This window comes from Tripterygium wilfordii, chromosome 9 (assembly GCF_013401445.1).
Source record: "Tripterygium wilfordii isolate XIE 37 chromosome 9, ASM1340144v1, whole genome shotgun sequence".
Taxonomy (NCBI): domain Eukaryota; kingdom Viridiplantae; phylum Streptophyta; class Magnoliopsida; order Celastrales; family Celastraceae; genus Tripterygium; species Tripterygium wilfordii.
Window position 1 is genome coordinate 11,393,569 of NC_052240.1, and position 18,087 is coordinate 11,411,655.

The 18,087-nt window shown below is 35.6% G+C and overlaps 3 protein-coding genes and 1 pseudogene across 5 annotated transcripts; 2 read left to right on the forward strand and 2 right to left on the reverse strand.

Annotated features, from left to right (window-relative positions):
• The first annotated feature begins 2,617 nt into the window (after positions 1–2,617).
• LOC120005246 (probable glycerol-3-phosphate acyltransferase 3) lies at positions 2,618–5,213 on the forward strand. The gene is made up of 3 exons (XM_038854774.1): positions 2,618–3,401; positions 3,971–4,950; positions 4,991–5,213. The coding sequence occupies exons 1-2, from the start codon at positions 2,676–2,678 to the stop codon at positions 4,856–4,858; spliced, it is 1,614 nt and encodes a 537-aa protein (XP_038710702.1). The 5' UTR covers positions 2,618–2,675; the 3' UTR covers positions 4,859–4,950; positions 4,991–5,213.
• A 1,882-nt stretch (positions 5,214–7,095) lies between these two features.
• Positions 7,096–10,295, reverse strand: LOC120004916. Of its 3 annotated transcripts, none has more exons than XR_005469675.1 (4): positions 9,871–10,294; positions 7,337–7,344; positions 7,221–7,248; positions 7,096–7,183 (listed from the first exon to the last, which is right to left on the reverse strand). XR_005469675.1 is itself a non-coding variant. In XM_038854260.1 (4 exons), exon 1 carries the CDS (start codon positions 10,182–10,184, stop codon positions 9,909–9,911), a length of 276 nt encoding a protein of 91 aa, XP_038710188.1. In that variant the 5' UTR covers positions 10,185–10,295; the 3' UTR covers positions 7,096–7,183; positions 7,221–7,248; positions 7,337–7,344; positions 9,899–9,908. The 3 variants fall into 3 exon arrangements, 2 of the variants coding, with proteins under 2 accessions (XP_038710188.1, XP_038710187.1); XM_038854260.1 differs by having other exon boundaries at positions 9,899–10,295; XM_038854259.1 differs by having other exon boundaries at positions 7,101–7,344; positions 9,899–10,293.
• Positions 10,296–10,709: 414 nt separating this feature from the next.
• LOC120004917 lies at positions 10,710–11,274 on the reverse strand (annotated as a pseudogene).
• Positions 11,275–11,364: 90 nt separating this feature from the next.
• On the forward strand, positions 11,365–16,921 carry LOC120006545 (putative clathrin assembly protein At5g57200). The gene is made up of 15 exons (XM_038856606.1): positions 11,365–11,743; positions 11,842–11,911; positions 12,156–12,256; positions 12,726–12,864; positions 12,981–13,108; positions 13,209–13,301; positions 13,368–13,418; positions 13,840–13,905; positions 14,013–14,078; positions 14,243–14,323; positions 14,408–14,485; positions 15,176–15,355; positions 15,444–15,522; positions 15,827–15,954; positions 16,374–16,921. Exons 1-15 carry the CDS (start codon positions 11,441–11,443, stop codon positions 16,782–16,784), a joined length of 1,974 nt encoding a protein of 657 aa, XP_038712534.1. The 5' UTR covers positions 11,365–11,440; the 3' UTR covers positions 16,785–16,921.
• The last annotated feature ends 1,166 nt before the right edge of the window (positions 16,922–18,087 follow it).

The following is an 18,087-nucleotide window of genomic DNA, read 5'->3' on the forward strand; positions in this document are numbered from 1 at the left end:
TATCAGTAGTGAATAGGGTAAAGTATGGTAAATGACAAATATGTCACTGAAGAGATGTGAATGTTTGCAATTGAGTCATTGAAAAGAAAACTTTTCAAATAAGGTCATTCAATGTTTCAAATTTAGACAAATAGATCACTCCGATCTAATTCCGATCAATTTCTTGTCAGAAATTGCCAACCTATCTAATTTCTGTCACATATCAACATTTTTTGACAACGTGACGCATACATGTTTTTGTTAATAATAATTCATAAAAATATTGACTTGTAATGTGTGTATATATATATATATATATATATATATATATAATTTTAAAAATAAAACTCAAAAATCATTTTAATCCTAAAATTCTAACACACCATCCCTCACATCTCATCTCTATCGTTGCTCTGGTTCCCCATCACCATATCGCTAGTCGCTCTCCAAGTCGCATCGCATCATCAAGAATGTTGATTGATGGCAGATTTGAGACAGGTTAGCAATTTTCGACAAAAATTGATCGGAGTGATCTATTTGTCTAGATTTGGAACAATAAATAACCTAATTTGAAACATTTTTCCTTCAGTGACCCAAATGTAAACACCCTTATCTTTTAATGACCTATGCGTATTTACCCGTAGTGAATTTGCACAATCATTGACACGAAATCAAACCCAAATTTGTACGTGCATCTAACCCACATCTACCAATGTCCATTTTTTTTGGATAAGTATCAAGGTCCATCCTGCCAGTGAGACAACTCCACATGGGACTACTAGAGTTAGGGGTTTGCAAGGGTGTAGTGCCTTTATTTTTCCTTGACTTTATTTTTTTGGGTTTTTAATTTTTTATATGTTGTGTGGCATTTTAAATAACACTATTTTTTAACAACACTGACATAACCGACCACACTAACAAAAAACAATAAAAGAACATAAGAAACTGTGAACGAATATTATTAAGTCTAAGAAGAAGAAAAAGTATATTATATATCCCTTTCGACTTATTAAAATACTTTTTGGATGATGAGACAAAATGAAGTTGAATAAAAAAATGTATATGATTGTCTTGATAAAAAAAAAGGGAGGAAGGGGATCGAAATCATAGATATTAATACTGATTATTTATATACTTTGATGTTTAAAAATACATTTTTAGTAGGAACCCTAGTTCTAGTTTTTCTTTGCATTTTATTAGCAATAAGTACTAGTACTCGTGCTAGATAAAAATCAATAATCAGTTTGTAATAAGAAATACGTCCAATTATAAAGTTTCGTAGAAGTTGAATATTGTACATAGAAATATTAGTGTGCAAAAAGAAAATTCAGGAAATAATTCTTACGTATAAGAATTTGTCACAATTAATTATATAGTATTTTTATAGTTAAATTAAGAACGATGCTTGAGATATCCAAAATATGACCCATATATATTTTACTCCTAATTAATGTGAAGTATTAGATGTTAAATGAGCCCTACATGTGCATTTATATTTTATAATCAATGATTATTTTACATGACACATAGATTTGAAGATAAAAATGGGTTTTTGGGGGTCCGTAGTATTTTTTTTGGATAAATCGGAGTTAATTTATTGATTATGAAAGAAAGATAAAGTACAAGCCTTGACAGATAGCCTCCAAGATAAACAAGACCCCCAAAACCAGAACAACAACCCTCCCAAAGCAAAGCCATCAACACAGAGAACCAACACACCAATGAGCCAATCAATGATCCAGTACAACCCAACTCAGAGTTTGTTTTAAATTAATTGACACACAACTACAACTCCTTGATTAATTGATACTACTTTGATAAACTCACCGTCAAGATTATGGATTTTTGGGGGCTGCTGTAAAATTATTACAGCAGTCCCCGCCGTAACATCATTTTGGCATTGAAAATATTTTTATTTTTATTTTGAAAAATTATATATGTGTAGTATTCGGAGTAACGATTCTAACGACATATTTTTTGTTCGAAACAAAAATCAAATGTAATATGAAAAATGCATAACAATTCTAAGCAGTGGGATATAACTACAAACATTCGATGTTTCGATCGCGATGAATTTGATTTTTGTTTCGAACAAAAAATATATCGTTGGATTCGTTAGATCGAATACTACACATTTATAATTTTTAAAAAATAAATAAATTTTTTTTACTACCTCAAATATGCTACAGCGGGGGCTACTGTAGTAAAAACTACAGCAGCCCCCAAGCACTCCAAGATTATCATCTAGCACCCTAGTTTCAAAGATGCATTAATTAGAATAAATAAATAAATTTAAAATTAACAATTTTTTTATTTGGAGCAATTAATGTTATGGGTTATTAAAAGAATATTTGATAATGTTATTATTATTATTATATTGGGCCAAGTTACAACAAAGAAATAGTCAACGCGGGTTTTTTAACTAATTAATGTCCCGTGTGGACACCTTATCTTCTCTAAATAGACAGTTGTGAACCCCAAAAGGGAAGTTGCATGGAATGGAAAAAACTAGTCCAAATAATCTAAAAAAGTCAAAGAAAAACAATTGTTGCCATTCTTTTAAATAACAATGAAACACAAGGGCATTGTTCTATCTTTCATGGTATATAAAGGGGGGCATGTCATTCTTGTGAAACTACAACTTTCACTACTAAGCCAAGACAAGAAACTAGATCAATTGAGGAGTTCCAAAAAAAATGGGTACAAACCTAGGTTTCTTCAAAGCCCTCTTCTTGTTCTTCTATAGATTTGTGTTTAGACAATCTTGGAACCTAAAAGGTATCCATAGAAGCATAAGCAACATCCAATCAAGATACCACAAATACCCTTCTCTACTTCATAGGTTTGAGGTTGATGAGCTATCAAATAAGACCTTGATTTTTGATGTGGAAGGGGCATTATTGAAATCCCCATCTTTGTTTCCTTACTTCATGCTTGTAGCCTTTGAAGCAGGGAGTGTGTTGAGGGCAATTCTGTTATTTGCTTTGTATCCACTAATTTCTTTGGTTGGTGAAGAGATGGGGTTGAAGATTATGGTGATGGTTTGCTTCTTTGGGATCAAGAAAAAGAGTTTTAGAGTTGGAAGTGCTGTGTTGCCCAAGTTTTTCTTGGAGGATGTTGGTTTGGAGGTTTTTGAAGTGTTGAGGAAAGGTGGGAGGAAAGTGGGTGTTAGTGATCTTCCTCAAGTAATGATTGAGGGTTTCTTGAGAGATTACTTGGAGGTTGATTTGGTTTTGGGGAGGAAACTCAAGGTGGTTTCTGGGTATTTTGTGGGGATCATGGAGGATAATAAAAAGGCAGAAAATATTCATGTTTTGGGGGAGATGCTTAATGGAGAAGATGCAAATAGTGATTTTAGTGATGCTATTGGTATCACTAGCTTCAACAAATCTGATCATCATCAACTCTTCTCATATTGCAAGGTGAGCACTACTTCTCTTCATTTCCAATATTTTTTATTTGTATTGCCTTCACTGTTCTCTTACACTAGTATGGTCTTAGCTCCTTCACTACGAGATTTGGTGGGAGTTAAAAATTTATAATTAATGGTATGGAGAAAAAGTCCAATAAAAATTTTTTTTTTGAAAAAATAAAATTAAAGTGAGATGTGGAACATATCTTAAATAATTGGATTACAATGATAGACTCTCGTATTTTAAACGAATTACGGAGACCGGATCCCTTCTTATAATTACCGAGTCACGGAAAAGATTAATGCTCAATAATTAGTTGCAACAATTTTGGTGATGAGTGCTTTCCAATTGTCCCTTCAGAGCATTCATTGTGAAAATGATGACTCTCTATAAACGTAACCTGTTCTTCGGTTCTTGTACAACATTTTGTCAGCATATGAAGTTGAGAGCATTCATTATATTCAATTTATGTTTTCAATAAATTTCCAGTCTTTTACTCCTCCATTTTAATTCTAAAAAATACCCATTTTTTCAACAAAATCTGACAATTCTGGGTTGTTTTTTTTCCAAATTTACAGGAGATTTACTTGGTGAGAAGAGCAGACAAGAGAAGCTGGCAATACCTACCCAGAGAAAACTACCCAAAACCACTGATATTCCATGATGGAAGACTTGCTCTCAGACCAACACCCTTAGCCACCCTGACCTTATTCATGTGGATCCCACTGGGTTTCATTCTTGCTATCATCAGGGCCGTTATTGCTTTATCTCTTCCTCACACAGTGTCCATCCCCATGTTAGTATTCAGTGGACTTCACATCACAATAACAGAACCCAATAATAACTCAAACAAGCCAGATCATCATAACAATGCCAAGGGGGTCCTTTATGTTTGTAACCACAGAACACTATTGGACCCACTATATCTCTCATTCTCCTTGAAGAAAAATTTAACTGCGGTAACTTACAGCCTGAGCAGAGTATCAGAGATCTTGTCGCCAATCAAGACCGTCCGATTAACGAGGGACCGGGGTCAGGATGGGATGATGATGAAGAAGTTATTGAATCAAGGGGACCTAGTGATATGCCCTGAAGGAACCACATGTAGAGAACCATATCTCTTGAGGTTCAGTCCATTGTTCTCGGAGATGAGTGAAGATATAACTGCAGTTGCCATGAATTCACACGTGAGCATGTTTTATGGAACAACGGCTGGGGGGCTAAAGTGCCTGGACCCTCTTTTCTTCCTCATGAACCCTCTCCCATCTTACACCGTTCAGTTGCTTGACAAGTTATCTGGGTCGTCCACTTGCGATGATGGTCAACGAACACGGTTTGATGCGGCCAATCATGTGCAAAATCAACTTGGGAAGGCTTTGGGTTTTGAGTGCACCAAGCTTACGAGAAGAGACAAGTACCTGATTTTGGCCGGTAACGAAGGGCATGTAAACAATTGCAGAAGCTAAAATTCGTACTATCCATGCATGCATTGAGATTTGCAATACCGGTTACACTTTGTGTCCCATGCACACACATAAATGCTTTGGTGTGATGGACCATATATATATATATATATATATATATATATATATATATATATATATATATATACGTGTGTGTGTATGAATAATATGTAAACATTTATTTAACTTTAATTTTTTTATGTGAAAGCTAGTCAGTTAGTCCACACATTTTTTTGGTTGACCGTTGAAAAGTCATAAGAGAACCTTGAGTGGAACTCTCGTAATATTTTGGAATTCTATGTGACATTATGTAAGTTGTAATGACGCATATATGTAATTAATTAGTGACAATTTGTAAGTTGTTTTATTATTACAGTATTATTTATCTTCTTAAATGTAATTGATTGACATGCCTTATTTTATGAAAAATAAATAAATTTATGAAGTTAATTTCTACGCCATAGACAATTTTAAGTAATTAAGAGTGAATTTGAGAAGAAAATATGTGGTTATATAGAATTAGTAAATGACAACTTGCAAATTGTAATGGATATATATATAATGTTGTGTACGCATAAAAAGAAAATCATGATAGTTGTGTGATTCTAATTAATTAAACCTCCACGCGTCATATACACAGATGAGAGTGATCCATCAGCTAATTATTTCTTCATTTCATTATCCTAGTAGTTGGAAATTGTATTTATCATGTTGTGTTGTGTGATTCCAATTAGTTAAGCCTCCACGCGTCATATAGATGAGAGAGTATTAATTGATGATTCACTAATTTCTTTTTTATATTTTCCTAAATCCATGTCACAAACTGGCTCCTAGTGGCTTTGCAAATGGGGATTGGGGATCCAATTCCCCCAAAATTATGTTTAATCATAAATTAAAATGTATGATTACGTATTTTGGTGTTCATAATATTATAATATAGTATATTTTGAGGAAAAAAAATCATAAACTTTAAATCCTAAACACTAAAAATTAAGTCCTACGCTTTAATTTTTTTGATAAGTAAGTATAGTAAAAAAAACAAATTTCTAAATCTAAACACTAATTTCTAACTCCTAAACTCTAATATGTCATTTTCAAAAAAATAAATAAAAATTCATGATTTTTGGGAGAGAATTGGAGTCCCTCCCATCCCTTTCAAATTGCATTAGGTTATGTCAATTAATTAATTTAAATTATTGAGAGGTTTTTATGACCCAATATTGAGATTGAATCTTCAAACAACTTGCAAAGATATTGCATGATTTTTCTTTTCTTAAAAAATAATTAGTAGTATCATAAAGTACTGATGTGGCCAAAATTGAAAATGATATACGATTTAGATTTCTTGGCTAAGAAGTGAGAAGGGTGTGGTCAGCCAAAAATTGACGGTGGCTTGGTTTCCAGGTAATTGGAGATCTTCTTCGCCTGTAGTGGGAATTGAAGATCTGATTTTTTTCTTTTGTTGTATTTCGAAATCTAACATGTATTTTGAGAGATAAATAATTTTGAATTTTCATTTAAGAAAAGAAAAAATAAAAATCAGTGATGTCAACATCTGTAGAAAAAGTAATTGGACCAAGAAAGAAGGGTATTTTGTCCCAAAAAATAACAAATCATCCAACTTTTCATGTCACATAGTGATGTGTTAATGCCACATAGATTGGGAAGCTTTTGAGACAATATTTGTTGGGATATATAGTGCTACCGCTAGGGTTAATAAAAATTTTGTTGAGTCATTATGGCATGGCATGGTGTGTGGCGCCCTTAATTGACATAATAAAGGAACAAATAAAGAGACCAATGGAGGAGAGAGTATACCTTAAGACATGCATAGTAACTAACAAGTTATTCATCCGATAAACTAACAAGTAACAAACCCTAACTCACGCCGCTTGAGAGTATGAGACTCACTACGACTTAGAAGTGAAAGATGCGACATATTTTATAATGGTTGGGTAACAGGGTGGATAAAACTGGGCCAAATGACTTATTAGGCTGAGCAAGAGTTGGATTACAAGATGGACAAAAGACTTGGCCCACCCTTGGCTACCAGAAGGCCCGCCCCATACACATTTTGAAGATGTGAAAACACATGGGGGAGATAACGCAGACAAAATTTAGAAGTTGGTGGTTTAATGACAAAAGCTTTAGATTTTGGGTTAGGGTGAGAGTTCATTTAGGAATACCCAAGCAATAGTGCAATACCAATACATCATAAGCCCACCACATCCTCCAGTCAGAACTGAGCAACCAAAACAAACCTGTTTTCAATTCATTCAACAGCAAATAACACAAGTAATAATAACAGCCTGATACTGTTCATCACGGTCAAGTGCGTCTTATTTTATCAATTAAGTGCCAGAACACAATGGCAACGATAGTCTGATTTCTGCCTACATGTCCCAGAAATGCCAAAAAGAACATTTAAAAAAAAAAAAAAAAAAACCCATTCGTCATCAACTGAAAGGAAGAGATGCTCACCATAGATCCTGCAAAGCAACAAACGTGTTAATAGAACAAATCAGCTGTTTGATCATGATGACTAAATTCAATAAATCAAAAATAAGATAGTCATGTACCTAACGAGTTCAATCATATAATTCACATTCAGAAGAGAGACAAAAGTATAAAACTCCAATTTAGACAAAATTAGTCTATATTGATCGATGTAGGCCAGTAATTTCAAGAGAATTGACAAACTATATATTCAGATGAGCGTTTTTAAAAAACAGAACAGCAGTGAAAGGAAATCTGAAACAGAAGTTATACTCGATAAGAAACCAATTGCGGATGCAGAATGGCAGCCTGGGTTATTTTCGTCACGTATGTCAATCAGGCAAGCCGCAATCATTGTCCCAGGGGGAGGGGAGATTGGACAAAATCAAGGCTGGGAAATGCCAAAGAAACAAATGAAAGATGTCTCAGCTCTAGTTAAGGTTCAATTAAGACAATAACCTAGAGAAAAGGCACAAACAAGTTAACAAAGGCACCAATTTAAATATAGATCTTATACTAGTAGCTGATGCAATCCAAAGTCTCTAGCAAGATAGAAGAGGGAACACTGAGGAAGACTTCATTTCAAACCACAACTTCTCATATTTTACAAACAAAAAGAAGCAGATGGGAATAGAAAAAGCCTCGAGGAATTTCTCATTCTACTAACGAATCCACAGGTTCAAATGCACCATTCATCTGATTTCCAGCAAGTAAAGCTTCATATTTGAAGGAAATAGAGAAATACTGTTATGTCAAGTGTAAATATATTGGCCATTGCAGATACCAGTTCCCAACAAAGCTGGAAGAGGGAATAGAACTCCGTGGCTACTAGACAAACCTTACATACCCATTTGAATTATGAATCACAAATAGCCAAATTCCAAAAAATATTAAGTCAACAGAGACGAATACTATTTTTTTTTAAACGGAAAATAATTTTATTCAAAGGCACCAAGGACAGTGTTGTTAAAGGCGAAAGGCGCATGACCCATCAAACGCTGAGGCGCAAGGCGCGCGCCCGAGCGAAGCTAGGCGAAAACAGGGAATTTTTATTTCCTTTAAATATAAAGATTTTATCCCATTTAATTCTGATCAAATATTAATTAATTTTGAAGGATAATATGATATGAACTTCTGACTAATAAATAATATATTAGAAGCAGGAATGCTCATTTTTGAAGAACACGTGTACTAGATTAACAGACACCTAAGCAAATGCTTTGGTTGCTGTAAGCCTGTAAGTCACCAAAAGATAGTGTGGCCTTGACACATGGACCTCATTTAGCAATTAGCATTCATGTGATAAAGGCATATAAAGGCTCATTTTTTAGGATTGAGGAACACCATTGATAGACCTGTGAGTGCAAAAAATATAGCAAGAAGGGGAGTCAGCCACCTATGCAAGTGTTGTTGCTGTAAGTCACCAAAGATGGTGGTCTTGACACGTGGACCTCATTTAGCCTTCATGTGAAGCCATATAATTAGTGGACCTCATTTTGACAATCAAGAAATACTTTTGAAATTAAAAAAAGAGACCATTTTGACCTCAATTCTCCTAGGCGTGCGCCCGACCAGCCTTGCGCCTGGTCTGAGGCGCGCGCCTAGGCCAGGCCTGGCTGAAGCCGGGCGATTAAGGCTAGGCGAGGCACCCATGCTGCGCCTCACCTCACCTGGAGCGCCTAGGCGCAAGCCCGGCCGCCTCGTGACAACACTGACCAAGGAGGAGGCGCACCGAGGTAACAAGAAGGTGGATACAGAGAGGCTCAAAAGGATTTTTACTAGAACACCAAAGGCTTTGAAGTAAAACAAGTATTATCAGCAAGAACAGTCACTTGTAGATTCAAAAATGCAGAGAAGGAACGATGTTACTTGATGAGACAGTTGTATGCCATTTCACTAATTTTATCCTTGCTATTCCCTTTCCCTATTCAATTTTCCTCACAACCTAACAAAAACTCTGATCTTAGCTAATATGTAATATCATAAGGCAATGCATCCAGACACATCTACCAATCAAAATAATCTTTAGCTGCATTTGAACAGTGCAAAGAGGTTATCTACTACCTAAAATAACACTCTCTATAACCCTTTTCAGTCCATTAAGGCCAAGAGTTTATGCAAGAATCGCCGCATATGGGAAATCCATCAATCAAATCAATATAAATTACTTGAAACTAAGGGCAGATTCTTCCAAGTACAAAACAAAGCATCAAACAACAGATTTACAGCAATAAAATCACATTCAAATTTCAAATTCCTACAAATAAAATATCCAATCATTTCATTCAGAAAAAAAGTACAATATGATATCCATTCATATTTCATACATAGAAACCCAATGAAATCAATAAGATTCTAGCGTCATATATACCTTTCAACACACTTTAAGATTTTTTGTATCCATTGATTCCACGTTCAGAAAAACCAAGCCAGCAATAAGATCGTCGGAAAAAATCCATCCATATTTCATTGTTATTACATACGATGATCAAATCTTGCACTTGAATTCAACCATATACCTGCCCGTCAACCAGACAAACAACCCACCGAGTAGGAATCAGTGCTTGCCACCGTGCTCCGCGGCGTGCTGCTTGTGCTCGAGGTGCCGACGCTCCTCTGGGAGAGCGAGAAGGTAGGAGAAGATCATGCCACCAATGCAGACATGAAAGAGAGGATCGACTGAGCTGGTCTGGATGTATTTAGCGTGGTAATTGTCCAAGCCCCTCTGTATCGCCTGCTTAACATATCCGATCGAAAACATGGGCTTAATATGTTCGGGCACCTCCTTCACCTTCATCCCCTTAATCTCGTTGTAGAATTGTCTCAGCGCCATTGCTCGATCAGTGGTTGAACTTGAACAGGCAAACCAAACCCTAACGCCCTCGAAATAAGGAGATTCGAGATTTGACGATGGGGATATAATATAGGCTCTATGAAGGATTGGATTTTTATTTTTTTTTGGCCCTTTCCAGAAAACAAGCTTAATTTATTCTGCTTAAATTATTTATTCAAGAGGTTGAAAAGGCCAAATAATGCAAAAAAAGAAGATAACAAACCCTGTCTCGGTATTGTCCTGTGTTAATCCGGTGTTATTGATGTTGATTCGGTGTTTGTTATTCGATTTTATGATTCCTCTGTCAGTATTTATAAGTTTTTAAACTTCTAACGTGGAGTTATAGGTTCAGAAAAATAAATCGGACAAGATTTTTGTATTTAAATCCATATTCAGTTTTAATTCAGATAATTTTTTTTTGTTTAGATCACATATAACGAATGTTCAAATTGATTTGATTCGGATTAGACAAATTCGATCATTTAGATACTCTAGGAAAAGCCAGAGAAAGAAATGAAAGATATCTGTCAGCTATAGTTAAGGTTCAATTAAGACCATAAACCATAGAGAGAGGCACAACAAACAAGTTACAAAGGCGCCAATTTAAATATTGCTAAAGAAAACTGGACTCGGTGAACTATCCATATCATTTGGCCCCTGTATCAAGAAAATGGAAGAAAAGAAACCCTTATGGCAAAGAAAGAGAATGATAAAAGAACACTAATGTGATCCCATGACAGCCTCAATATGCCCAACGAGTAGGAATCAGTGCTTGCCACCGTGCTCCACGGCGTGCTGCTTTTGCTCGAGGCGGAGACGCTCCTCTGGGAGAGCGACAAGGTAGGAGATGATCATGCCACCGATGCAGACATGAAAGAGAGGATCTACTGAGCTGGTCTGGATGTATTTGGCGTGGTAATTGTCCAAGCCCCCTCTGTATCGCCTGCTTCATATAGCCGATCGAAAACATGGGCTTGATACGTTCTGGCACCTCCTTCACCTTCATCCCCTTAATCTCGTTGTAGAATTGTCTCAGCGCCATTGTTGGGTTTTAGCTGTTGTCGGTTTTTGTATGAGAGTGGATATGGGCATTTATCCATATATATATCCATCTATAACATAGTGGAAGCTCATAGAAGGTTTTCTTTTCTGTAACATTCTAGAAGAGCGGAAGCTCAGAGAAGGTCTTTCCTTTCTTTGAGCCTGACATATCAGCTTCTTCATGCCTCACCTTTTTTAATATTACAAACAATATAATGATATTTATTAGTATTAAAGTGAAAAAAGAACATCAAAATTACTCATCTGCGCTGCGCAGATTGTGGGAGGGAGAGAGTGGTCGTTTGGTTTGTTTGGTATTTTCTGTTAGAGAGAAGAAGAAAAGAACAACAAATTTACTCTCTCACTCCCTCTCTCTCGGATCAAAACAGAACCAGAAAGAAACCACAATCTTCTGGTTCATTCAAATGATGGGAACGTTTTGGAGTTTGAGGAAGGCATATGGGGCTCTCAAGGACTCAACCAAGGTCGGCCTTGCCAAGGTCGACAGCGAATTCAAGGTTCACTCATTCTCCAATTTCCCCGTCTCTTTATCCATTTCGTTACGGGACATTGTGATTCCTCACTTTTGTCTTTTGTGGTGATTGTTGAATGGAAGGAATTGGATATTGCGATTGTGAAAGCCACAAATCATGTTGAACGTCCTCCCAAGGAACGTCATGTCCGAAGTAAGCTCAGCTTATAGATGTCTATAACATTTTCATTTTTTATTGATTAGGGTTCTAAGTGGAGGACATGATTATACAATGCGAATCTGTTTTATAATTGTTTGCTGGAATGGATTGTGATTCAAATTAGGAGCTGGATCACCTTGAATTTAGTTGGAAATGTGCATATACATAAGAAAATATATATTGATATATATAAAGATTTCATTCTCATATTCTCATGTTCTGTGATTTCTGTGCATAGAAATCTTTTCAGCTACATCAGTGGTACGTCCACGAGCAGATGTCGCGTACTGCATTCACTCACTGGCCAAGAGATTATCCAAGAACAAAGATTGGATTAATGCCTTCTCTCCTTTCATGTTCCTTTTTTTCCCTTCCATTTCCTGTTACTTAGCTTTTGTTTGTGGAGTATGTTAATTTGTTTTTGAATTATTTAGGAACCATTTTGAACTTGTTGGACATTTTCTTCCTCCAAATGATGCATTTGATGTAAATTGTAGGTAAAACAATGACTCTCGACAGTCGACACAGTAACTTGATTGACTCTATGAGGTTTGGCATACATCACCAGCAAGTAGTAAAAACCTAGGACACGAAACTTAATAGAAGCAAAATGGGTATCATGAGTATAAATAAAGAGATTAAGAGACTACTAAAATACTTTTAAGAGATTCAATGAATTTATATAAGAACAATAGTGTTATCAGATCATTATGTTTATTTATGCAATTGCAGACATTTGTATAAAATTATTTTTTATTTAATTCTTCGCATTGATCATTCATTTTTTTGGCTATCTTGTGACCGACAGGTTGCCTTAAAGATATTGATAGTCATTCATAGGACATTAGGAGAAGGTGACCCTACCTTTCGAGAGGAGCTTGTAAACTATTCACGTAGAGGACATATTCTCCAAATATCCAATTTTAAAGATGACTCCAGCCCTATGGGTATGCAGCTTCAAACTGACATTACGAGTTCGACATTTCTCCTTTTTCTGATATGAGCTTAACTTTGCATTTTGAATGTCAAATTCCTTAATAACTCTGGGATTCTTTATATGCAGCCTGGGATTGCTCTGCATGGGCTCGGACGTATGCGCTCTTTCTAGAGGAACGACTTGAGTGTTTTAGGATCTTAAGATATGACATTATGGCGGAGCGTTTGATGAAATCATCACCCGGGGCCACTAAGGTTTGTGCTTGGCATTATTTTCTTTAGACTTACATTCTAACTTTTTTGCTGCATTCTATTATTGTGGATGATAGGTTGTATTTGCACTTAATTTTAATAGGCACATAGTAGAACGAGGCTTTTGAATGGTGATGAATTATTGGAGCAACTACCTGCATTGCAGCAGCTTCTTTATTGTCTTATTGGTTGTCAGGTAATGACTTATGCTGGGTACCTGCTACCCTGTGTTTGTTAGGTTCTAATCTCCACTAAATTGCAGCCTGAAGGAGGAGCGTATTGCAATTATCTGATTCAGTATGCCTTGGCCCTGGTATGCATTCCACATATCTGTATATATCATGAACTAGCAATTTTTACTGCATTCAAGGAACTATGATTGGGGAATGAATATTATAAGAAAATTTCCATGTGTGTGTGCATATGTTACAACAATGCTCAGCAAGCTGCACCACTTCCTTGACTTGACAGGCCTCTGACACTGTTTATTTACTTCTTGTAAACATAAGGAGGATGCTTGAAAATTCTTAGCAATGTTTTGACATTTTAAAGAGTATTAGTTGATTTCAAGTTGTTTATTTTCTCTTTGAAAATTGATTTGGTGCATTTTCATGTGACAATAAAAAACACGGAACTTATTGTGTGGGGGTCCATATTTAAGTGCTTCTTATAAATTGCCCGCCTATGTTTCTCTGAATTTAAAGAGTTCTTCTTCTTTTCTTTTTTTTCTGTAGGTCTTGAAAGAGAGCTTTAAAATATATTGTGCAATCAATGATGGAATCATCAATCTTGTGGACATGGTATCCCTTTTGGCTTATATGTGGTTTCAAAATTTACACTCATTTCGAAATCGTTTTCTTGGTTTTGATGTTTTCACGTTAATGTCGAATTGCAAATTTCTCTGCAGTTTTTTGATATGCCAAGGCATGATGCAGTCAAAGCTCTTACTATATACAAAAGAGCTGGTCTACAGGTTTTACAACAATTATTTTCTTTGGCATTTTTCTTGTTTCATGCCAACGGGGGTTATGGCGAATTTCTTTTTTTTTTTTTGCTTAGAGAGGATGCTGCTAAACGTTCTTATATTCTTTCTGATCTCATTCTTTTATTCTTATGTTTTTTTTCCCGGTTTTACAGGCAGAAAATCTTGCCGACTTTTATGAGTATAGCAAACTCTTGGACCTTGCAAGGAGCTTTCAGTTTCCAACACTGAGACAGGTTCCTTCTTGTATCAATCTGAATATATTTCTTTCATTTAATACTTCGTTGCCTTACTCGCCTTCTCTATTTCTGACAAAGCAGCCACCTCCATCTTTCCTTGCCACAATGGAAGAATATATCAAAGAAGCACCTCAGACTGGTTCTGTTCAGAAACGACTGGTGAGAAAAATATGTGTGTGAATACTGGCAGTTTACAAGCCGGTTCCATGGCATTGGTCCATGGATATAATTATCTCAGACTATCCACTTATGGTGTTTGCATAGATGTATTCATTAGTTTCTGCTCATGCTTCCAGAATTCTAATTTAATTCTCCATATGAAACTAACTCAAGAATTTCTTTGTGATTCATTCCTTCGCTTCTATTGTCTATTGAACAAAAATGAATTTTGCCGCATGGTACATGGTGCGGTCAATCACTCCATAATTTATGGTGTCCATTCTTGAAGTAGAAGGTGTTTGAACTAACATTAATGTGCTTCTTTCTGTGGTTACCTTTAGATAGAGACCTGTCTTGTGGAATGTCTGGATACCACAGCCTTATAGTGTTCAAAAATTTCAATTTTACGGCTCAGTATTCTTGAACAACCAAATCATTCAGTGACAGTACCTCGAGTTTTCCCAAATATTTTCATGACATTCATTCTTTTGGCTGAAAATTTGTGGGTAGATAGAGATGCAAAGGAAAAGGAGAAAGGGATGACATCTGTTTAATTTGTCTCTATTTATCTCAATTTGACTTGAATTCATTCAGATTGAAATGATTTAATCTTTTTGGATATATGAGGATGGAATATGGTCACTGTATATGTATATTGATGTGCACTTAGTATTTACTTTCAAACTTTAGGAGTACAGAGAAAGGGAAGAAGAGCCACCTAAACTTGAAGAGCCTTCAGAACCTGCAGAAGAAGTTAAAGCAGTTAACGAGGATAATCCGGATTCAGAGACCGAGAAAGAAGAAACTCCACATCAAGAGGAGGTGGCAGAATCTCCACTGATATCAACTGATGACACTGGAGATCTGCTGGCAAGTTCTGCATTTCTGCTGTCTTTCCTTTATGTATGTATTTGTCTTTATCTATCTATAACTATCCTTTTCGCATGCTTTTGTGCAGGGTCTGATGAATGAAGTGAATCCAAAAGCTTCAGAACTAGAGGAAAGTAATGCATTGACTCTGGCAATCATTACACCTGGTTAGTTATTAATTTGATAAGTCGTAAGAAATATTTGGCCTGTATCTGTCTGGTGGAGAATGTTGAAGTTCGCTACCGAATGTGCTCATTGTTTAGTAAAATGCATGATGTGCTTTATTTCTCAATTTTTTTTTCCTTTTTATAAGAGCGTGGAGATCTTAGAAATCTTTGATTATATCAATCTAACTACCTTTGAAGCTCTAAATTGGCAGAACATGATAATACTGGAGACCTAAGGACCAATTTATGTATGTATTATACATGTACTTATGTAATATAAAATAAGCTTGTTCTTCATACGTAGGGAATGATCTTCCGTTTTCATCAACTAGTGCGTTGAGTGAACTTGGTGCGCCAAATGCTACCGGATGGGAGCTAGCACTCGTAACCACACCAAGCAACAATACTGGTCATGTGGTAGAGAGCAAATTGGTTAGTATTCCTTCCTCATATGAAATTTATAATCTATAATATTTTCCATATTTCAGAAGATTTTCATGAAAAAATTGTTAATGGTGTGAATATTCGGGTTTCCAATATTGTCTTGGTGGAAGTAGTGAACCAGAACTGTTGTATTTATCATTGATATTGGTTTACTAAATGTAGTTATAGTTTTCACTTTTTCAAAGTTCGGAGGTTATGCGTTACTGTTTTCTTGAATTTTACTGATAAAATCTAATGAACTGGTGTTTCGTTGTCGCCTTTTAACATAATCAAGTTCATAAAAGACCTAAATTGGCTTGATACAGGAATCAATAGCCTAACTAGTAGTAATGCACATAGGTTTTCTTTGTTCCTTTAGCCTAATAGTAGTCATCTCTTGACCAAAGCTCTTCTTCTTTTTTATTTAGGCTGGTGGGTTCGACAAGTTATTACTTGACAGTTTGTACGAAGACGACACTGCAAGAAAACAAATACAACTGCAGAATGCAGGGTATGGATATGGTGGGATGGCCATACAAAATCCGTTCGAGCAACATGATCCATTCGCAATGTCCAACTGCACAGCACCCCCACCAAATGTGCAGATGGCCTTAATGGCTCAGCAGCAACAACAATACCAACTGCAGCAACAACAATTCCAACAGCAGCAAATGATGCTGCAACAAAATCAAAGCATGTCCATGATGGCACCTTACCAATACCAACCTCAATATTCTCAACAACATATGCAGCAGATGAGCTCGAATCCGTTCCGCGATCCGTTCCCAGCTCTCCCGCAAAACTCAATGCCACAACAGGGAAACCATATGCTTCTGTAGAGTCCTTCATTCTTCATTTATTTTTATTCTTTCTTTGATTCTTTTGAGTAGGGGGAGTTTCACTAGGTCATTCTTTGTTCTCTCAGTAAAATTATAAAATGGTATGTCCTTCTGTATTGATAGAACAAATGATAAATATTGACTACATATTCAATTTTGAATTTTCAATCATCTGACTTTTTTCTTTCCACATATACATTTTTGATTCCCAAAGTGACAAGGGACTCAAGTAAAGACACCCGAACCACTAGTTTGAGTGGTAAGGATGGTGATCAGAGTTCGAATCCCCCTTTCCCGTTTCAAAAAAAAAAGGGAATTAGTAGATAAAGGGTCAAGGTTAGTTATTGTGTACATAGCTTCTGCAAGTTGTAAAATTGAGAGTTGATAGCGAGATTGTCAAAATCGGGATCTTACATGAGATTGATAGAAGGCTGGCAAGATTGAATCGCAAAATCTTACGTAAAATCGTAAGATTTTACAAAATTTTAAAAATAAATATAAATAATATAATAATTTATTTCTATATAAATAATTAACATAATATAATATTCAATGCGTAATAAAAACTAAAATATTAACGTGGGCAAAAGACTCAGAACAACTTTTACAATAGTAATCTTGTAGTTATAATTAGATTTAAATGTATTTTTTGTCCAGCCCATAAGGTCATAAGCCCAATAAAGGTAAAATCGATATGATCGTAAAATTGGTAAGATCGGACAGTAAAATCGTAGGATCTTATCAATTTTGCGATTTTGAATCGATCCGGATTGTTTTGTTGACTTAAGATTATAATATCGTATGATCTTACGATTTAAATCGTGATTTTGACAAACCTTGGTTGAGAGTATTTTTTGTCTTTTCATGAGACCCACCCAAGCAAAGAGAAAATATGCATTTAGTAAAACATTTTAACACGAATATACATATGGTACTTTTTAAATATTTTACCAAACAGAGCTTAGAAACCTTATTCAAGTAAAAATTTATTTTATTAACGCAATTTATGCTATTGCTAATGTTTCTTTCCTGCATTTTAATATGGTATAATCATAAATTCATAATGCTTAAAAAAGAGTAAAAAGACATAGTAAAAAGGAATATTTTTTTAAATCATTTATTTGCATATAAAATTCCCAAGATCTTATTGTAGAGGTCACTATTTGACCCATGGGTCAAAGCTCGGTCTGATGCCTCAGGCGGGCCTGGACTCCATTTATGAGGCCTCATTTTGAAGGCCTGGCTTAGCCCGAAGCCCGATTCTCAAAATCGGGCCCTATAATCATAAATTCATAATGCTTAA